The 21,407-nt window shown below is 37.9% G+C and overlaps 1 protein-coding gene and 2 long non-coding RNA genes across 7 annotated transcripts in view; 1 reads left to right on the top strand and 2 right to left on the bottom strand.

The window, feature by feature from the left end:
- Nucleotides 1-252: 252 nt before the first annotated feature.
- LOC127922306 (uncharacterized) lies at nucleotides 253-2,418 on the top strand. Of its 2 annotated transcripts, none has more exons than XR_008110843.1 (3): nucleotides 253-736; nucleotides 854-2,223; nucleotides 2,269-2,418. It is a non-coding gene; the product is annotated as an uncharacterized LOC127922306 (long non-coding RNA). The 2 variants fall into 2 exon arrangements; XR_008110841.1 differs by having other exon boundaries at nucleotides 821-2,223.
- A 459-nt stretch (nucleotides 2,419-2,877) lies between these two features.
- The window catches only part of LOC118381253 (paired box protein Pax-2a-like), a 67,240-nt gene continuing 48,710 nt past the window's right edge, over nucleotides 2,878-21,407 (bottom strand). Inside the window, exons 8-10 of one of the 2 annotated variants that reach the window (XM_052506005.1) lie at nucleotides 8,813-8,914; nucleotides 3,341-3,427; nucleotides 2,878-3,031 (exon numbers count right to left, since the gene is read on the bottom strand). In XM_052506005.1, the coding sequence (XP_052361965.1) occupies nucleotides 2,889-3,031; nucleotides 3,341-3,427; nucleotides 8,813-8,914 (332 nt within the window). In that variant the 3' untranslated portion in view covers nucleotides 2,878-2,888. Of the gene's footprint in view, nucleotides 3,051-3,340; nucleotides 3,428-8,812; nucleotides 8,915-21,407 lie in introns of both variants that reach the window. The other variant, XM_052506006.1, reaches the window with a different exon arrangement.
- On the bottom strand, nucleotides 3,669-5,959 carry LOC127922307 (uncharacterized). 3 transcript variants are annotated; one of them, XR_008110846.1, is made up of 5 exons: nucleotides 5,519-5,959; nucleotides 5,217-5,479; nucleotides 4,613-4,651; nucleotides 3,857-3,963; nucleotides 3,669-3,700 (listed from the first exon to the last, which is right to left on the bottom strand). It is a non-coding gene; the product is annotated as an uncharacterized LOC127922307 (long non-coding RNA). The 3 variants fall into 3 exon arrangements; XR_008110845.1 differs by having other exon boundaries at nucleotides 5,329-5,479; XR_008110844.1 differs by lacking the exons at nucleotides 3,669-3,700; nucleotides 3,857-3,963; nucleotides 4,613-4,651 and adding an exon at nucleotides 4,286-4,504 and having other exon boundaries at nucleotides 5,178-5,479.

The following is a 21,407-nucleotide window of genomic DNA, read 5'->3' as shown; positions in this document are numbered from 1 at the left end:
CTTAGGTTCAAACTTAAAATGTTAGCTCCTGTGTGTGTGTGTGTTTTAGTGTGTGTGTGTGTGTTGTGTGTGTGTCCTACTGTGTGTGTGTGTGTGTGTGTCTGTGTGTGTGTGTGTGTGTGTGTGTGTGTGTGTGTGTGTGTGTGTGTGTGTGTGTGTGTGTGTGTGTGTGCGTGTGTGTGTGTGTGTGTGTGTGTGTGTGTGTGTGTGTGTGTGTGTGTGTGTGTGTGTGTGTGTGTGTGCCATGCTAACTTCCCGGGTTGAGTATGTGTGGATAGTAAGCGTACAGGTAGAGACAAACTGGGGGAATTGCAGTAGTGTTTTACCAAAGCGTCTCCAGAAATAATGCTACTGGGAAGTCAAGGAAACGGTCAACAGAAAGCAGCGACATCTGAAGTGCCTCTCCAGACCAAAACGATGAAGTCGTGATGAAGTCGTGATGATGTCGTGATGATGTCGTGATGATGTCGTGATGATGTCGTGATGATGTCGTGATGAAGTCGTGATGATGTCGTGATGAAGTCGTGATGAAGTCGTGATGATGTCGTGATGATGTCGTGATGATGTCGTGATGAAGTCGTGATGATGTGATGTCGTGATGAAGTCGTGATGAAGTCGTGATGATGTCGTGATGAAGTCGTGATGATGTCGTGATGAAGTCGTGATGATGTCGTGATGAAGTCGTGATGAAGTCGTGATGATGTCGTGATGAAGTCGTGATGATGTCGTGATGAATGTCGTGATGAAGTCGTGATGATGTCGTGATGATGTCGTGATGATGTCGTGATGATGTCGTGATGATGATGATGTCGTGATGAAGTCGTGATGATGTCGTGATGATGTCGTGATGAAGTCGTGATGATGTCGTGATGATGTCGTGATGATGTCGTGATGATGTCGTGATGATGTCGTGATGATGTCGTGATGATGTCGTGATGAAGTCGTGATGATGTCGTGATGATGTCGTGATGAAGTCGTGATGATGTCGTGATGATTTTGTGATGAAGTCGTGATGATGTCGTGATGATGTCATGGTTATTTGTTTCTTCTTCCTTTGAACGGTTCTTCAACGTAATAACATACTGTAAAACAAGACAAATAGGTATCCAGGTTCAAACGCCTGCATAATAGCGCTCCCAGTGTGTCAAACCTCCAGGTCAAAGTCTGCATAATAGCGCTCCCAGTGTGTCAAAACTCAAAAAATAGTGCAAAATGAAAAACAAATACAAAATAGATTCTGCCTGATTATTTCTAGTATCCTGACAAATAAAAATGACAACAACAAAAAGTCAAGCATATTATTTGCAATTCATTAAGATGTCAATAACAATTATAAAAACAAAATAAAAAAATCTTTAAGAATATATTTACTAGGTTTATTTTTAATTTGTAAAACTTGTAAATTAGAAGACCACACGGTATGTCACAATGTCCTTGTCATTTATCAATTGAGCGTTTTCTTGTTTTCTTTACCCTCCGTCTGATTGTGTATCACAGAGAACACCGCCTCATAATCTGCTCCTGGCATCATCGTCAAAAACAAGCAACTGATTCATTTAATCATGCTTGAACGTTTGGTTGGTTACAAAAATGACTGTACGTTTGTTTGTAATAGAGGAGTGGAACCAAGCTGCGGCAGCCTTAGTCGCATCGACGCCAATGTCTTTAGCTTTGATCTCATTGCACTGCCCGTAGAGTAGAAGGTTCAGACCGATGCAGAAGGAAGGGAACAACAGCCTGCTACTATACTGTACTGGACTCTCAGCTCAGGACGGGTCCCTCCGTCAGCCGACAGATCAGTCAAGTAATGTAACGTTTTGATCCACCAAGGAGGAAAAACAAACGGAGGACCATTACAAAAAAGGAAAAGATACAAATTCCTCCTTTTCATTTTCAAAACTTTTTTTTTTTTTTTTTTTTTACCTCAGTAACCTCAGTAGTATCACGTATATATAGTCTTTCAAAGTCTCTAGTGGTAATGTACAGTCACGCAGATCAGAACGAAGAATTTGACATTTTTCACTACTTTGAAGGAATCCAAATTCATGGTTGATGGAAAGTTGTCTGCATGGTATCCCGAACGATCAGGTAATTTTCTGTTGTGTGTAGTAGTGTGGTATCCCGAACGATCAGGTAATTTTCTGTTGTGTGTAGTAGTGTGGTATCCCGAACGATCAGGTAATTTTCTGTTGTGTGTAGTAGTGTGGTATCCCGAACGATCAGGTAATTTTCTGTTGTGTGTAGTAGTGTGGTATCCAGAACGATCAGGTAATTTTCTGTTGTGTGTAGTAGTGTGGTATCCCGAACGATCAGGTAATTTTCTGTTGTGTGTAGTAGTGTGGTATCCCGAACGATCAGGTAATTTTCTGTTGTGTGTAGTAGTGTGGTATCCCGAACGATCAGGTAATTTTCTGTTGTGTGTAGTAGTGTGGTATCCAGGAGGACCGTTCTTCTTCTGTTGTGTGTAGTAGTGTGGTATCCAGGAGGACCGTTCTTCTTCTGTTGTGTGTAGTAGTGTGGTATCCAGGAGGACCGTTCTTCTTCTGTTGTGTGTAGTAGTGTGGTATCCAGGAGGACCGTTCTTCTTCTGTTGTGTGTAGTAGTGTGGTATCCAGGAGGACCGTTCTTCTTCTGTTGTGTGTAGTAGTGTGGTATCCAGGAGGACCGTTCTTCTTCTGTTGTGTGTAGTAGTGTGGTATCCAGGAGGACCGTTCTTCTTCTGTTGTGTGTAGTAGTGTGGTATCCAGGAGGACCGTTCTTCTTCTGTTGTGTGTAGTAGTGTGGTATCCAGGAGGACTGTTCTTCTTCTGTTGTGTGTAGTAGTGTGATATACAGGAAATGGAGCTGCCTGTTAGCTGTCTTTAACGGTATCCCCTCATGCCCTCTGTTCACACCGGGGCAACATGGACGCTGCCGAAGCCATGGTTGTAGTCATGGTGTAGGTGGTGGTGGTTGATTTGGTTTCCATGGTAACTAGTGGCGGTCATATGCCGTGGCAGCAGTAGGTGGTCCGGAACCTCTGGATGTGGCACTATAATAATAAGGGGAACCTGGAAGGTTAACAGAAGAAATGGACCGTTGGAAACAACATCCACCATAACCCACAAAACACTGTAATTATGTCTCCTGTGGTCTTCTCAATAACTCCTATTCTAACGGTTGTATCCGTTAGCTGTTGTAAATTCATTATAACGGCCAAGTCTAATACAATAAAACAAATGTTGCAATGTTGCACATTTTAAAATATATATATAATTTAAAGGGATATGTTAAAATATATATATATAATAACACTGTAGTGGTTGTGATATGCTGTAAGAGTCCAGTCAGTCACACTCACTTAGTAATGCTGGGTTGCTGAACCGCCATGCCTCGTTGTAGGTCGTGTACTGTGGATGACTGTAAGGGTTTCCTGTAAACTCACTCCCTGTAAAACAAAACAAAACAATTAGCATTTCTAAAGTCCCATTCCATTATCTTGTGAAACTCTTTCACTTGCTAGCCATTTCCCCTCATATATAACATATGGGGGTAATTTAATAGTCATTTATGTGAGACTAGTCAACCAGGTTATTTAGTTCTTATTATTTCTCTCCATTTAATTTTCATGATGCAAGACTGAAAGATCTGATGAAAATCTGACAGTTGTGGTCTTCCACACCCACTGTCATAGTATCTACTGTCCTGTACCTCATAACACCTGCTGTCATATTATCTACTGTCCTGTACCTCTTAACAACTGCTGTCATAGTATCTACTGTCCTGTACCTCTTAACACCTGCTGTTATAGTATCTACTGTCCTGTACCTCTTAACACCTGCTGTCATAGTATCTACTGTCCTGTACCTCATTACACCTGCTGTCATAGTATCTACTGTCCTGTACCTCTTAACACCTGCTGTCATAGTATCTACTGTCCTGTACCTCATTACACCTGCTGTCATAGTATCTACTGTCCTGTACCTCTTAACACCTGCTGTCATAGTATCTACTGTCCTGTACCTCTTAACACCTGCTGTCATAGTATCTACTGTCCTGTACCTCTTAACACCTGCTGTCATAGTATCTACTGTCCTGTACCTCATAACACCTGCTGTCATAGTATCTACTGTCCTGTACCTCTTAACACCTGCTGTCATAGTATCTAATGTCCTGTACCTCTTAACACCTGCTGTCATAGTATCTACTGTCCTGTACCTCATAACACCTGCTGTCATAGTATCTACTGTCCTGTACCTCATTACACCTGCTGTCATAGTATCTACTGTCCTGTACCTCTTAACACCTGCTGTCATAGTATCTACTGTCCTGTACCTCTTAACACCTGCTGTCATAGTATCTACTGTCCTGTACCTCTTTACACCTGCTGTCATAGTATCTACTGTCCTGTACCTCATTACACCTGCTGTCATAGTATCTACTGTCCTGTACCTCTTAACACCTGCTGTCATAGTATCTACTGTCCTGTACCTCACCTGCTGTCATAGTATCTACTGTCCTGTACCTCATAACACCTGCTGTCATAGTATCTACTGTCCTGTACCTCACCTGCTGTCATAGTATCTACTGTCCTGTCACCTCACCTGCTGTCATAGTATCTACTGTCCTGTACCTCATTAGACCTGCTGTCATAGTATCTACTGTCCTGTACCTCATTACACCTGCTGTCATAGTATCTACTGTCCTGTACCTCTTAACACCTGCTGTCATAGTATCTACTGTCCTGTACCTCATAACACCTGCTGTCATAGTATCTACTGTCCTGTACCTCATTAGACCTGTCATAGTATCTACCACCTGCTGTCATAGTATCTACTGTCCTGTACCTCTTAACACCTGCTGTCATAGTATCTACTGTCCTGTACCTCTTAACACCTGCTGTCATAGTATCTACTGTCCTGTACCTCTTAACACCTGCTGTCATAGTATCTACTGTCCTGTACCTCATAACACCTGCTGTCATAGTATCTACTGTCCTGTACCTCATAACACCTGCTGTCATAGTATCTACTGTCCTGTACCTCATAACACCTGCTGTCATAGTATCTACTGTCCTGTACCTCATAACACCTGCTGTCATAGTATCTACTGTCCTGTACCTCATTACACCTGCTGTCATAGTATCTACTGTCCTGTACCTCTTAACACCTGCTGTCATAGTATCTACTGTCCTGTACCTCATTACACCTGCTGTCATAGTATCTACTGTCCTGTACCTCTTAACACCTGCTGTCATAGTATCTACTGTCCTGTACCTCACCTGCTGTCATAGTATCTACTGTCCTGTACCTCTTAACACCTGCTGTCATAGTATCTACTGTCCTGTACCTCTTAACACCTGCTGTCATAGTATCTACTGTCCTGTACCTCACCTGCTGTCATAGTATCTACTGTCCTGTACCTCATTACACCTGCTGTCATAGTATCTACTGTCCTGTACCTCATAACACCTGCTGTCATAGTATCTACTGTCCTGTACCTCATTAGACCTGCTGTCATAGTATCTACTGTCCTGTACCTCACCTGCTGTCATAGTATCTACTGTCCTGTACCTCATTAGACCTGCTGTCATAGTATCTACTGTCCTGTACCTCATTACACCTGCTGTCATAGTATCTACTGTCCTGTACCTCTTAACACCTGCTGTCATAGTATCTACTGTCCTGTACCTCATAACACCTGCTGTCATAGTATCTACTGTCCTGTACCTCATAACACCTGCTGTCATAGTATCTACTGTCCTGTACCTCTTCACACCTGCTGTCATAGTATCTACTGTCCCGTACTTCATAACAACTGCTGTCATAGTATCTACTGTCCTGTACCTCTTAACACCTGCTGTCATAGTAACTACTGTCCTGTACCTCGTCTATATTCCACATCATACAACTCTGTGTAAACACTGTGATTTTAACACATTTGCTAGCATCCTTTCTGATGGTTGAAATGGCATTATAAACTCTTGTTATAGACTTCCTCCGAGGAATGGCAACCCCTTTCTATAGATCTGAACCCCCAGGTCTGGCTGTTTTGTGCCACAGAAGTTCAGTGCGGGCAGGAAGTAACTTAGACCATGCCAGTGAGCAATGCTGTTGGTCCAACACGTTTTATTCTTTTATGAGACAATAAAAGGCTGAGATTTTAACAGTGTTTGGGGCCTGTCACTAAATCTTAGTGTCTGTGGGTCAGATAAATGAAGGGTTTAAAGGAGAGCCACCAGCACCATGTTACTGCTGGTGGCTCGTGACTGATGAGAACGACTGAGTGATAAAGAATATATATTTGATAAGACGTGGTGACAAAAAAACACATTGTGTTCTCCATCTCCAACCAGATGAACTGACTGTCATGGAAATAATAGAGAGCACGTTACATCACAGTCACTTTACACTGTGAAAGTACTCATGTAATTACAGTGACTTTACACTGTGAAAGTACTCATGTAATTACAGTGACTTTACACTGTGAAAGTACTCATGTAATTACAGTGACTTTACACTGTGAAAGTACTCATGTAATTACAGTGACTTTACACTGTGGAAGTACTCATGTAATCACAGTGACTTTACACTGTGGAAGTACTCATGTAATTACAGTGACTTTACACTTTGGAATTACTCATGTAATTAAAGTCACTTTACACTGTGGAAGTACTCATGTAATTACAGTGACTTTACACTGTGGAAGTACTCATGTAATTACAGTCACTTCACACTGTGGAAGTACTCATGTAATTACAGTGACTTTACACTGTGGAAGTACTCATGTAATCACAGTGACTTTACACTGTGGAAGTACTCATGTAATTACAGTGACTTTACACTGTGGAAGTACTCATGTAATTACAGTGACTTTACACTTTGGAATTACTCATGCAATTAAAGTCACTTTACACTGTGGAAGTACTCATGTAATTACAGTGACTTTACACTGTGGAAGTACTCATGTAATTACAGTGACTTTACACTGTGGAAGTACTCATGTAATTACAGTGACTTTACACTGTGGAAGTACTCATGTAATTACAGTGACTTTACACTGTGGAAGTACTCATGTAATTACAGTGACTTTACACTGTGGAAGTACTCATGTAATTACAGTGACTTTACACTGTGGAAGTACTCATGTAATTACAGTGACTTTACACTGTGGAAGTACTCATGTAATTACAGTGACTTTACACTGTGAAAGTACTCGTGTAATCACAGTGACTTTACACTGTGGAAGTCCTGAACTCCTGAACTTATTTAGGATCTCCGTAACAAAGGGGTTTAACACTTATTGACTCACAACATTTCAGCTTTTAATTTTTCATTCATTTGTAAACATTTATACATAATTGCCCTTTGACATTATGAGGTACTGTGTGTATCAGTGACACTGAATCCATTTTAAATTCAGGCTGCAAAACACCTCAAAATGTGGAAAAAGTCAAGCAGTGTGAACACCTTGTGAAGGCTCTGTGTGTGTTGCTGATACTCTATGCTGAAACTGACATTAAAATCAGCAGTGTGCATTACATCCAGTGGACAAAACAGTGATCGCACGGATGGACGCGGGAGAGGGGAGTGGGGGGGGGGGCTGAATCCTGAAGCCATTTGAGCATGCTGTAATCGGTTAATGATTTTCTAACACAGCTGTGCACTCGATTGGATTTCCTTTCCGCATGGGTTGATCAGCTCAAAGACAAATGGCGGTGCGTGCTGCCTGTGCTGGGTTGGGGTATACGTGCACAGGGAGGGGGAATACCAGGAAACAACCAGTGAATCAGTGCTGTAACCAGAATGCATCCTGTCCAATCCCGTCTCGCCCCAGTGTCTGGTTGCTGTGTTCTGGCAGTGAAACACTAGCCCTGGCACAGCCTGACCCTCCTTAGAGAGATAGTGATTTAAATATTGACTGGCCTCCCATGCCTGTGTGTTGTGACCCTTCACTGTTTGTTGTGAACCTGAACTGCAGGTTAAGTAGAGGAGGAAAGGGAGGTGCTCTGACCACTGAGGAGGCCGAGTGGATGACTGGGAGGGAGACGGAGGAGAGGAGATCGCTAGCTGTTTATCGACGGCTCCTGGGAATGCCTCATGCACTGTATACACCACAGAGAGATAATGAGTTAAGATACTGGAGTGGAACTGAGAGGACATGTCTTTTAACCATGTCTCTGTCTGTCTCTCAGTCATCCAGCAGGACTCGTTTCTTGATAGCCTCTTGATGTGAGTTAAGATACTGGTGTGGAACTGAGAGGACATGTCTTTTAACCATGTCTCTGTCTGTCTTTTAACCATGTCTCAGTCTATCATCAGCAGGACTCGGATAGTCTCTTGATGTTTAAGATACTGGAGTGGAACTGATGTCTTTTAGCCTCTGTCTCTCAGATGCAGGACTGAGTTAAGATACTGGAGTGGAACTGAGAGGACATGTCTTTTAACCATGTCTCTGTCTGTCTCTCAGTCATCCAGCAGGACTCGTTTCTTGATAGCCTCTTGATGTGAGTTAAGATACTGGAGTGGAACTGAGAGGACATGTCTTTTAACCATGTCTCTGTCTGTCTCTCAGTCATCCAGCAGGACTCGTTTCTTGATAGTCTTGATGTGAGTTAAGATACTGGAGTGGAACTGAGAGGACATGTCTTTTAACCATGTCTCTGTCTGTCTCTCAGTCATCCAGCAGGACTCGTTTCTTGATAGCCTCTTGATGTGTGCTGTGTGTCCACTCTACAGGTCATTGCTTTATTTGAGAAACTGTTAATACAATCTTGAAATGAAAATAACATATTAAACTAAAATGTAATATCTACAAAAAAACGTAGACTCACCAGGAACCATTCCGGCCAGTGTTGAGGTGGGGTAGCTGCCTTGGCCGGTGGGGGGTACGTGAGGGGGATAACCTGGTAGGGTTGTGTTGGCCATGTCTCGACCTGGAGAGAGAGAGAAAAACAAACACAATGAATAGATGGTCCTCCAAGACAAAATACTAAACCACCCTTAGAAACAGGACCAAACCATACCTCTTAGAGGTTAGAAACAGGACTAAACCACCCCTTAGAAACAGGACCAAACCATACCTCTTAGAGGTTAGAAACAGGACTAAACCACCCTTAGAAACAGGACCAAACCATACCTCTTAGAGGTTAGAAACGGGACTAAACCACCCCTTAGAAACAGGACCAAACCATACCTCTTAGAGGTTAGAAACAGGACTAAACCACCCCTTTATGGAGGTTAGAAACAGGACTAAACCACCCCTCTTAGAGGTTAGAAACAGGACCAAACCACCCCTCTTAGAGGTTAGAAACAGGACCAAACCACCCCTCTTAGAGGTTAGAAACAGGACTAAACCACCCCTCTTAGAGGTTAGAAACAGGACTAAACCACCCCTCTTAGAGGTTAGAAACAGGACTAAACCACCCCTCTTAGAGGTTAGAAACAGGACTAAACCACCCCTCTTAGAGGTTAGAAACAGGACTAAACCACCCCTCTTAGAGGTTAGAAACAGGACCAAACCACCCCTCTTAGAGGTTAGAAACAGGACTAAACCACCCCTCTTAGAGGTTAGAAACAGGACTACACCACCCCTTTATGGAGGTTAGAAACGGGACCTTGTTTATTTTTCAAATGGCAGCCTATTCCATACATAATGAACTACTTTTTACCAGGGCCCATTGGGCATATTAGGGTCCATAGGGCTCTGGTCAAAAGTAGTGCACTATGTAGGGAATAGGCTGCCATTTGGGACGCACATTTCTAATCACACGATCTCCCTAGAACAGAAAAGAGTCATTGTAAATCACTGTAAAACCATGAAACATGTGACCCGTTTATAACCTTAATGTCTGTGTATGAAACTTAAACATGAGATGTTTAGATTAGCCATTAAGTGTTCCCATCTTAAACACACGTGTTAAAGAGCGCAATATTAAACATGATAGTCAGCTTTCTCCAGTCAGTTTCCAACCAGGCAAACACCTATCTCCTAGGTGTTCACATGTGAAATATGTTTCCATTGTCCTGTTCAGAGTGCATTTAGTCGTTAGAAATTCATGTGACTTTCCACGTCTATAATTCAGATCAGTGTTAGGAATGAATGTCTGTCACGTTACCTACATTTCAGAACAACTGAACAGTCAAGAAATATTTTCAATCACGTGGTGTTGTTGTTACTCAAACGCGTCGGGTTCATTTTCACTAACTCTCTCAGCAGGGGACACACACACACACTCATTATCATATCTCCCAGCATGCTTTGTTGATCTTTAGAATAGTTTGCTTTAATATCTGTTTTTCCTCATGCACATTGATTGAATAAATGATCTTATACTATAAAAAGATGACTCAAATTGTTCTAAACTAATCAGCCGCTCTTACAAACTTGGTCTGTCAGCTGAATCTAAGTGAAGACCCCTGACCTAAACCATCTAAACTTGAACAACCATCTCAGTAACGGGTGGTATAAATCCAACCCCTTACCGATTGGATTTATTCCACCCGTTACTGAGATGGTTGTTCCAGTTTAGATGGTTTAGGTCAGGGGTCTTCACTTAGATTCAGCTGACAGCCCAAGTTTGTAAGAGCGGCTGGTCAGGGATCCGGAACATAATTACAAGTCATTTGTAGACTGCAAATTGACTGCAAGAAGCCCAAACAAACTTAATATTTGACTAAAATTTCAAACCTTGCGTATATGATCACATATACAAGTATATGTTAATTATGAATAGGAATCCTTTGGAACAGAATTCCAAAAATAAAATAAATAGTGAAATCACCAGTTGGGGAGCCCTGGTTTAGGTCGTCTTGTTTGTTAAATCCTTCACCATAGCAACCATTCTGACTGAAATATTCTAATTCTTGGATATCCTCCCTCTGGCTGGATTCTGATAGGAACAACTAATCACTTCACAAACCAGCACATTGTGACTTGCAGGTCTGATGTGGCCCGTGAGCCAGGATTTTCAAACCACAATGTCGAGGATAACTAGGCCATAACTAAAGACCGTATGACATATATAATATGAGGTCATTAAGGGTTCATTTTTGAATGGAAACACATTCACTTAGTCAGTCATCTGGTGCAGGCTTCAGTAGTAGAAGTTATTGAAGGCAACAATCATATCTCTGTCACTAACAAACACAGTGATTGGTGGTTATCTCTCACATTCATTTGAAAAGCATGCTGGGAAATATGCAAATATGGCATTACACCCTACAGTGTTAAAACAACACCCCCAGTGTTTAGTGTACAAAACCTAATGACTTCTACTGAATAAACGTGTTCGTGTGTTTAACAAGTATTAGAGTAAATAAGCACTGGTCTTTACAATCTAAACACTTTGACACGTTTTCATTGAAGTTCAAAGTGCCTTGATGTGTTTCAAAAGTGTTACAGAAAGCTGTTCAGATCCTCAACACTTAGTTTTACAGCACAGGTATAATGACCTCCATACCTGGCCTACATCCTAATGACCAGAGAATAAATATACTGTAGTCTATAGTGACCAGAGAATAAATATACTGTAGTCTATAGTGACCAGATAATAAATATACTGTAGTCTACAGTGACCAGAGAATAAATATACTGTAGTCTACAGCGACCAGAGAATAAATATACTGTAGTCTATAGTGACCAGAGAATAAATATACTGTAGTCTATAGTGACCAGAGAATAAATATACTGTAGTCTATAGTGACCAGAGAATAAATATACTGTAGTCTATAGTGACCAGAGAATAAATATACTGTAGTCTATAGTGACCAGATAATAAATATACTGTAGTCTATAGTGACCAGAGAATAAATATACTGTAGTCTATAGTGACCAGATAATAAATATACTGTAGTCTACAGTGACCAGAGAATAAATATACTGTAGTCTATAGTGACCAGAGAATAAATATACTGTAGTCTATAGTGACCAGAGAATAAATATACTGTAGTCTATAGTGACCAGAGAATAAATATACTGTAGTCTATAGTAACCAGAGAATAAATATACTGTAGTCTATAGTGACCAGAGAATAAATATACTGTAGTCTATAGTGACCAGAGAATAAATATACTGTAGTCTATAGTGACCAGAGAATAAATATACTGTAGTCTACAGTGACCAGATAAATAAATATACTGTAGTCTATAGTGACCAGAGAATAAATATACTGTAGTAAATATACTGTGACCAGAGAATAAATATACTGTAGTCTATAGTGACCAGAGAATAAATATACTGTAGTCTATAGTGACCAGAGAATAAATATACTGTAGTCTATAGTGACCAGAGAATAAATATACTGTAGTCTATAGTGACCAGAGAATAAATATACTGTAGTCTATAGTGACCAGAGAATAAATATACTGTAGTCTATAGTGACCAGAGAATAAATATACTGTAGTCTATAGTGACCAGAGAATAAATATACTGTAGTCTATAGTGACCAGAGAATAAATATACTGTAGTCTACAGTGACCAGAGAATAAATATACTGTAGTCTATAGTGACCAGAGAATAAATATACTGTAGTCTATAGTGACCAGATAATAAATATACTGTAGTCTATAGTGACCAGAGAATAAATATACTGTAGTCTATAGTGACCAGAGAATAAATATACTGTAGTCTATAGTGACCAGAGAATAAATATACTGTAGTCTATAGTGACCAGAGAATAAATATACTGTAGTCTATAGTGACCTGTAGTCTATAGTGACCAGAATAAATATACTGTAGTCTATAGTGACCAGAGAATAAATATACTGTAGTCTATAGTGACCAGAGAATAAATATACTGTAGTCTATAGTGACCAGAGAATAAATATACTGTAGTCTATAGTGACCAGAGAATAAATATACTGTAGTCTATAGTGACCAGAGAATAAATATACTGTAGTCTATAGTGACCAGAGAATAAATATACTGTAGTCTATAGTGACCAGAGAATAAATATACTGTAGTCTATAGTGACCAGAGAATAAATATACTGTAGTCTATAGTGACCAGAGAATAAATATACTGTAGTCTATAGTGACCAGAGAATAAATATACTGTAGTCTATAGTGACCAGAGAATAAATAAATAGTATAATAAATATACTGTAGTCTATAGTGACCAGAGAATAAATATACTGTAGTCTATAGTGACCAGAGAATAAATATACTGTAGTCTATAGTGACCAGAGAATAAATATACTGTAGTCTATAGTGACCAGAGAATAAATATACTGTAGTCTATAGTGACCAGATAATAAATATACAGTAGTCTATAGTGACCAGAGAATAAATATACTGTAGTCTATAGTGACCAGAGAATAAATATACTGTAGTCTACAGTGACCAGATAATAAATATACTGTAGTCTACAGTGACCAGAGAATAAATATACTGTAGTCTATAGTGACCAGAGAATAAATATACTGTAGTCTATAGTGACCAGATAATAAATATACTGTAGTCTATAGTGACCAGAGAATAAATATACTGTAGTCTATAGTGACCAGAGAATAAATATACTGTAGTCTATAGTGACCAGAGAATAAATATACTGTAGTCTATAGTGACCAGAGAATAAATATACTGTAGTCTATAGTGACCAGAGAATAAATATACTGTAGTCTATAGTGACCAGAGAATAAATATACTGTAGTCTATAGTGACCAGATAATAAATATACTGTAGTCTATAGTGACCAGAGAATAAATATACTGTAGTCTACAGTGACCAGATAATAAATATACTGTAGTCTATAGTGACCAGAGAATAAATATACTGTAGTCTACAGTGACCAGAGAATAAATATACTGTAGTCTATAGTGACCAGAGAATAAATATACTGTAGTCTATAGTGACCAGAGAATAAATATACTGTAGTCTATAGTGACCAGAGAATAAATATACTGTAGTCTATAGTGACCAGAGAATAAATATACTGTAGTCTATAGTGACCAGAGAATAAATATACTGTAGTCTATAGTGACCAGATAATAAATATACTGTAGTCTATAGTGACCAGAGAATAAATATACTGTAGTCTACAGTGACCAGATAATAAATATACTGTAGTCTATAGTGACCAGAGAATAAATATACTGTAGTCTACAGTGACCAGAGAATAAATATACTGTAGTCTATAGTGACCAGAGAATAAATATACTGTAGTCTATAGTAACCAGAGAATAAATATACTGTAGTCTATAGTGACCAGATAATAAATATACTGTAGTCTATAGTGACCAGAGAATAAATATACTGTAGTCTATAGTGACCAGAGAATAAATATACTGTAGTCTATAGTGACCAGAGAATAAATATACTGTAGTCTATAGTGACCAGAGAATAAATATACTGTAGTCTATAGTGACCAGAGAATAAATATACTGTAGTCTATAGTGACCAGAGAATAAATATACTGTAGTCTATAGTGACCAGAGAATAAATATACTGTAGTCTACAGTGACCAGATAATAAATATACTGTAGTCTATAGTGACCAGATAATAAATATACTGTAGTCTATAGTGACCAGAGAATAAATATACTGTAGTCTATAGTGACCAGAGAATAAATATACTGTAGTCTATAGTGACCAGAGAATAAATATACTGTAGTCTATAGTGACCAGAGAATAAATATACTGTAGTCTATAGTGACCAGAGAATAAATATACTGTAGTCTATAGTGACCAGAGAATAAATATACTGTAGTCTATAGTGACCAGAGAATAAATATACTGTAGTCTATAGTAACCAGAGAATAAATATACCGTAGTCTATAGTCACTTCAATGAGAGATGTTGTACTAAGCATAAAATACTTTTAACATTAAGGTAGTTATAATTTTCAGTCAACAGACATTTGCAGACTGATAATGTGTCCCAGGAATCACAAAGCCAGTCAACAGAATCATCATCACACACTGTCAACACAACCAACCGTCACTCCTCTTCTGTCTTCGTCTCCCACTAAAACTACGTCGGAAGCCAAAAGACCAAGTGCCTCATGGGACAGAAACCACACGTAGAAGAACGAAGAGGAAAACTCTGTTCATTACTGCATTCAAACTAGTCTAAACATAGCATGCTTTACTGAACCCCAGAACCCTGTCCACCTCTCTTCCTCTCCCTCTCCCTCGAACACACACGCACACGCACACGCACACGCACACACACACACACACACACACACACACACACACACACACACACACACACACACACACACACACACACACACACACACACACACACACACACACACACACACACACACAGTCCTGAAACAGCAGAGCTGCCACTGCGACTGTATTTCTAAAGCCGAAGCCAGTTTGTCTGTCCGTACAGTATTGGCCCCTTGAACAGAGCTAGTAGCTAGCGTCACTATGGACCCCGCGTTAGTTATTCATCCCTGCTCCGTATTCAGGCCTGTAATTAGACATGACAGCTGGGTGTCCTACCCTGTCCTACCCCTGCAGCCAGGCTGTTTGAGCTGCAGGCACGTAGTTCCCGAGTGGGCCCAGCCAAAGGGACGGAGAGGGGAAAGGAAAGAGAGGAGGGAGGCCCCTGCAATATTGTTTAGCCATGAGGGACACTGTGATTCACTGGGGTTAAATCACGTCTCAATGGAGCTTTAATGAGAGACCCCAGTAGCCATAACACCCCATAACACCCCATAACACCCCATAACACCCCATAATACAACAGGACACAGTTTTATGAAGGCATCTTTTGACTGCGCATACGTCTGGTTTTCAATGGCTGTTGTTTATTTCAGTTAATAACGGCAGTGCAGCTGACACGAGGTGCAGAAATGGCCAAGATAATACAAGTGTTTCTGACACGAGGTGCAGAAATGGCCAAGATAATACAAGTGTTTCTGACACGAGGTGCAGAAATGGCCAAGATATTACAAGTGTTTCTGACACGAGGTGCAGAAATGGCCAAGATAATACAAGTGTTTCTGACACGAGGTGCAGAAATGGCCAAGATAATACAAGTGTTTCTGACACGAGGTGCAGAAATGGCCAAGATAATACAAGTGTTTCTGACACGAGGTGCAGAAATGGCCAAGATATTACAAGTGTTTCTGACACGAGGTGCAGAAATGGCCAAGATAATACAAGTGTTTCTGACACGAGGTGCAGAAATGGCCAAGATAATACAAGTGTTTCTGACACGAGGTGCAGAAATGGCCAAGATAATACAAGTGTTTCTGACACGAGGTGCAGAAATGGCCAAGATAATACACGTGTTTCTGACACGGTCGCCTCTCTCCTCACCGACCATAACGATCAACTACATGCAATTAAATGGAGGAAACAGATGTGGATTAGCCTAAAGTATACAGCAGGTGATCAAATAACTGTAAACTACTGTAGGCTAGTTGCAGCCTGTAACATACACATGGTTATTGCTGTGTTTTCAAGGGAAGGTTTTCTTTTAGTGCAGTGATGTCATTCATGTGAATGGCAGACCATTCATGAGTAATAAGAATTAGTTCGTTACAGACCAGTGTGTAATAAGAATTAGTTAGTTACAGACCAGTTTGTAATAAGAATTAGTTAGTTACAGACCAGTGTGTAATAAGAATTAGTTAGTTACAGACCAGTGTGTAATAAGAATTAGTTAGTTACAGACCAGTTTGTAATAAGAATTAGTGAGTTACAGACCAGTGTGTAATAAGAATTAGTTAGTTACAGACCAGTGTGTAATAAGAATTAGTTAGTTACAGACCAGTGTGTAATAAGAATTAGTTAGTTACAGACCAGTGTGTAATAAGTGTTAGTTACAGACCAGTGTGTAATAAGAATTAGTTAGTTACAGACCAGTGTGTAATAAGAATTAGTTAGTTACAGACCAGTGTGTAATAAGAATTAGTTAGTTACAGACCAGTGTGTAATAATAAGAATTAGTTAGTTAGTACAGACCAGTGTGTAATAAGAATTAGTTAGTTACAGACCAGTGTGTAATAAGAACAGACCAGTTAATAAGTTTAGTTACAGACCAGTGTGTAATAAGAATTAGTTAGTTACAGACCAGTGTAATAAGAATTAGTTAGTTATAATAAGAATTAGTTAGTTACAGACCAGTGTAATAAGAATTAGTTAGTTACAGACCAGTATGTAATAAGAATTAGTTAGTTACAGACCAGTGTGTAATAAGAATTAGTTAGTTACAGACCAGTGTGTAATAAGAATTAGTTAGTTACAGACCAGTGTGTAATAAGAATTAGTTAGTTACAGACCAGTGTGTAATAAGAATTAGTTAGTTACAGACCAGTGTGTAATAAGAATTAGTTAGTTACAGACCAGTGTGTAATAAGAATTAGTTAGTTACAGACCAGTGTGTAATAAGAATTAGTTAGTTACAGACCAGTGTGTAATAAGAATTAGTTAGTTACAGACCATTCATGAGTAATAAGAATTAGTTAGTTACAGACCAGTTTGTAATAAGAATTAGTTAGTTACAGACCAGTGTGTAATAAGAATTAGTTAGTTACAGACCATTCATAAGAATTAGTAATAAGAATTAGTTAGTTACAGACCAGTGTGTAATAAGAATTAGTTAGTTACAGACCAGTGTGTAATAAGAATTAGTTAGTTACAGACCATTCATGTGTAATAAGAAGACCAGTGTGTAATAAGAATTAGTTAGTTACAGACCAGTATGTAATAAGAATTAGTTAGTTACAGACCAGTATGTAATAAGACCATTAGTTAGTTACAGACCAGTGTGTAATAAGAATTAGTTAGTTACAGACCAGTGTAATAAGTTAGTTACAGACCAGTATGTAATAAGAATTAGTTAGTTATACAGACCAGTATGTAATAAGAATTAGTTAGTTACAGACCAGTGTGTAATAAGAATTAGTTAGTTACAGACCAGTGTGTAATAAGAATTAGTTAGTTACAGACCAGTATGTAATAAGAATTAGTTAGTTACAGACCAGTGTGTAATAAGAATTAGTTAGTTACAGACCAGTATGTAATAAGAATTAGTTAGTTACAGACCAGTGTGTAATAAGAAGACCAGTTAGTTAGTTACAGACCAGTATGTAATAAGAATTAGTTAGTTACAGACCAGTGTGTAATAAGAATTAGTTAGTTACAGACCAGTATGTAATAAGAATTAGTTAGTTACAGACCAGTGTGTAATAATAATTAGTTAGTTATACAGACCAGTGTGTAATAAGAATTAGTTAGTTACAGACCAGTGTGTAATAAGAATTAGTTAGTTACAGACCAGTGTGTAATAAGAATTAGTTAGTTACAGACCAGTGTGTAATAAGAATTAGTTAGTTACAGACCAGTGTGTAATAAGAATTAGTTAGTTACAGACCAGTGTGTAATAAGAATTAGTTAGTTACAGACCAGTGTGTAATAAGAATTAGTTAGTTACAGACCAGTGTGTAATAAGAATTAGTTAGTTACAGACCAGTGTGTAATAAGAATTAGTTAGTTACAGACCAGTGTGTAATAAGAATTAGTTAGTTACAGACCAGTGTGTAATAAGAATTAGTTAGTTACAGACCAGTGTGTAATAAGAATTAGTTAGTTACAGACCAGTGTGTAATAAGAATTAGTTAGTTACAGACCAGTATGTAATAAGAATTAGTTAGTTACAGACCAGTGTGTAATAAGAAAAGAATTAGTTAGTTACAGACCAGTGTGTAATAAGAATTAGTTAGTTACAGACCAGTGTGTAATAAGAATTAGTTAGTTACAGACCAGTGTGTAATAAGAATTAGTTAGTTACAGACCAGTGTGTAATAAGAATTAGTTAGTTACAGACCAGTGTGTAATAAGAATTAGTTAGTTACAGACCAGTGTGTAATAAGAATTAGTTAGTTACAGACCAGTGTGTAATAAGAATTAGTTAGTTACAGACCAGTGTGTAATAAGAATTAGTTAGTTACAGACCAGTGTGTAATAAGAATTAGTTAGTTACAGACCAGTGTGTAATAAGAATTAGTTAGTTACAGACCAGTGTGTAATAAGAATTAGTTAGTTACAGACCAGTTTGTAATAAGAATTAGTTAGTTACAGACCAGTGTGTAATAAGAATTAGTTAGTTACAGACCAGTGTGTAATAAGACCATTAGTTAGTTACAGACCAGTGTGTAATAAGAATTAGTTAGTTACAGACCAGTGTGTAATAAGAATTAGTTAGTTACAGACCATTCATGAGTAATAAGAATTAGTTAGTTACAGACCAGTTTGTAATAAGAATTAGTTAGTTATACAGACCAGTGTGTAATAAGAATTAGTTAGTTACAGACCAGTGTGTAATAAGAATTAGTTAGTTACAGACCAGTATGTAATAAGAATTAGTTAGTTACAGACCAGTGTGTAATAAGAATTAGTTAGTTACAGACCAGTGTGTAATAAGAATTAGTTAGTTACAGACCATTCATGAGTAATAAGAATTAGTTAGTTACAGACCAGTGTGTAATAAGAATTAGTTAGTTACAGACCAGTGTGTAATAAGAATTAGTTAGTTACAGACCAGTGTGTAATAAGAATTAGTTAGTTACAGACCAGTTTGTAATAAGAATTAGTTAGTTACAGACCAGTGTGTAATAAGAATTAGTTAGTTACAGACCAGTGTGTAATAAGAATTAGTTAGTTACAGACCAGTGTGTAATAAGAATTAGTTAGTTACAGACCAGTGTGTAATAAGAATTAGTTAAGTTACAGACCAGTATGTAATAAGAATTAGTTAGTTACAGACCAGTGTGTAATAAGAATTAGTTAGTTACAGACCAGTTTGTAATAAGAATTAGTTAGTTACAGACCAGTGTGTAATAAGAATTAGTTAGTTACAGACCAGTGTGTAATAAGAATTAGTTAGTTACAGACCAGTTTGTAATAAGAATTAGTTAGTTACAGACCAGTGTGTAATAAGAATTAGTTAGTTACAGACCAGTGTGTAATAAGAATTAGTTAGTTACAGACCAGTGTGTAATAAGAATTAGTTAGTTACAGACCAGTGTGTAATAAGAATTAGTTAGTTACAGACCAGTGTGTAATAAGAATTAGTTAGTTACAGACCAGTGTGTAATAAGAATTAGTTAGTTACAGACCAGTGTGTAATAAGAATTAGTTAGTTACAGACCAGTGTGTAATAAGAATTAGTTAGTTACAGACCAGTGTGTAATAAGAATTAGTTAGTTACAGACCAGTGTGTAATAAGAATTAGTTAGTTACAGACCAGTATGTAATAAGAATTAGTTAGTTACAGACCAGTGTGTAATAAGAATTAGTTAGTTACAGACCAGTGTGTAATAAGAATTAGTTAGTTACAGACCAGTTTGTAATAAGAATTAGTTAGTTACAGACCAGTGTGTAATAAGAATTAGTTAGTTACAGACCAGTATGTAATAAGAATTAGTTAGTTACAGACCAGTGTTTAATAAGAATTAGTTAGTTACAGACCAGTGTGTAATAAGAATTAGTTAGTTACAGACCAGTGTGTAATAATAATTAGTTAGTTATACAGACCAGTGTGTAATAAGAATTAGTTAGTTACAGACCAGTGTGTAATAAGAATTAGTTAGTTACAGACCAGTGTGTAATAAGAATTAGTTAGTTACAGACCAGTATGTAATAAGAATTAGTTAGTTACAGACCAGTGTGTAATAAGAATTAGTTAGTTACAGACCAGTGTGTAATAAGAATTAGTTAGTTACAGACCAGTGTGTAATAAGAATTAGTTAGTTACAGACCAGTTTGTAATAAGAATTAGTTAGTTACAGACCAGTATGTAATAAGAATTAGTTAGTTACAGACCAGTATGTAATAAGAATTAGTTAGTTACAGACCAGTGTGTAATAAGAATTAGTTAGTTACAGACCAGTTTGTAATAAGAATTAGTTAGTTACAGACCAGTGTGTAATAAGAATTAGTTAGTTACAGACCAGTTTGTAATAAGAATTAGTTAGTTACAGACCAGTATGTAATAAGAATTAGTTAGTTACAGACCAGTGTATAATAAGAATTAGTTAGTTACAGACCAGTTTGTAATAAGAATTAGTTAGTTACAGACCAGTGTGTAATAAGAATTAGTTAGTTATACAGACCAGTGTGTAATAAGAATTAGTTAGTTACAGACCAGTGTGTAATAAGAATTAGTTAGTTACAGACCAGTGTGTAATAAGAATTAGTTAGTTACAGACCAGTATGTAATAAGAATTAGTTAGTTACAGACCAGTATGTAATAAGAATTAGTTAGTTACAGACCAGTGTGTAATAAGAATTAGTAAGTTACAGACCAGTGTGTAATAAGAATTAGTTAGTTACAGACCAGTGTGTAATAAGAATTAGTTAGTTACAGACCAGTGTGTAATAAGAATTAGTTAGTTACAGACCATTCATGAGTAATAAGAATTAGTTAGTTACAGACCAGTGTGTAATAAGAATTAGTTAGTTACAG

The sequence above is a fragment of the Oncorhynchus keta genome, unplaced genomic scaffold (genome assembly GCF_023373465.1).
Source record: "Oncorhynchus keta strain PuntledgeMale-10-30-2019 unplaced genomic scaffold, Oket_V2 Un_contig_2517_pilon_pilon, whole genome shotgun sequence".
In the NCBI taxonomy this organism is placed as follows: domain Eukaryota; kingdom Metazoa; phylum Chordata; class Actinopteri; order Salmoniformes; family Salmonidae; genus Oncorhynchus; species Oncorhynchus keta.
This window is presented reverse-complemented; position numbering and strand designations above follow the sequence as displayed.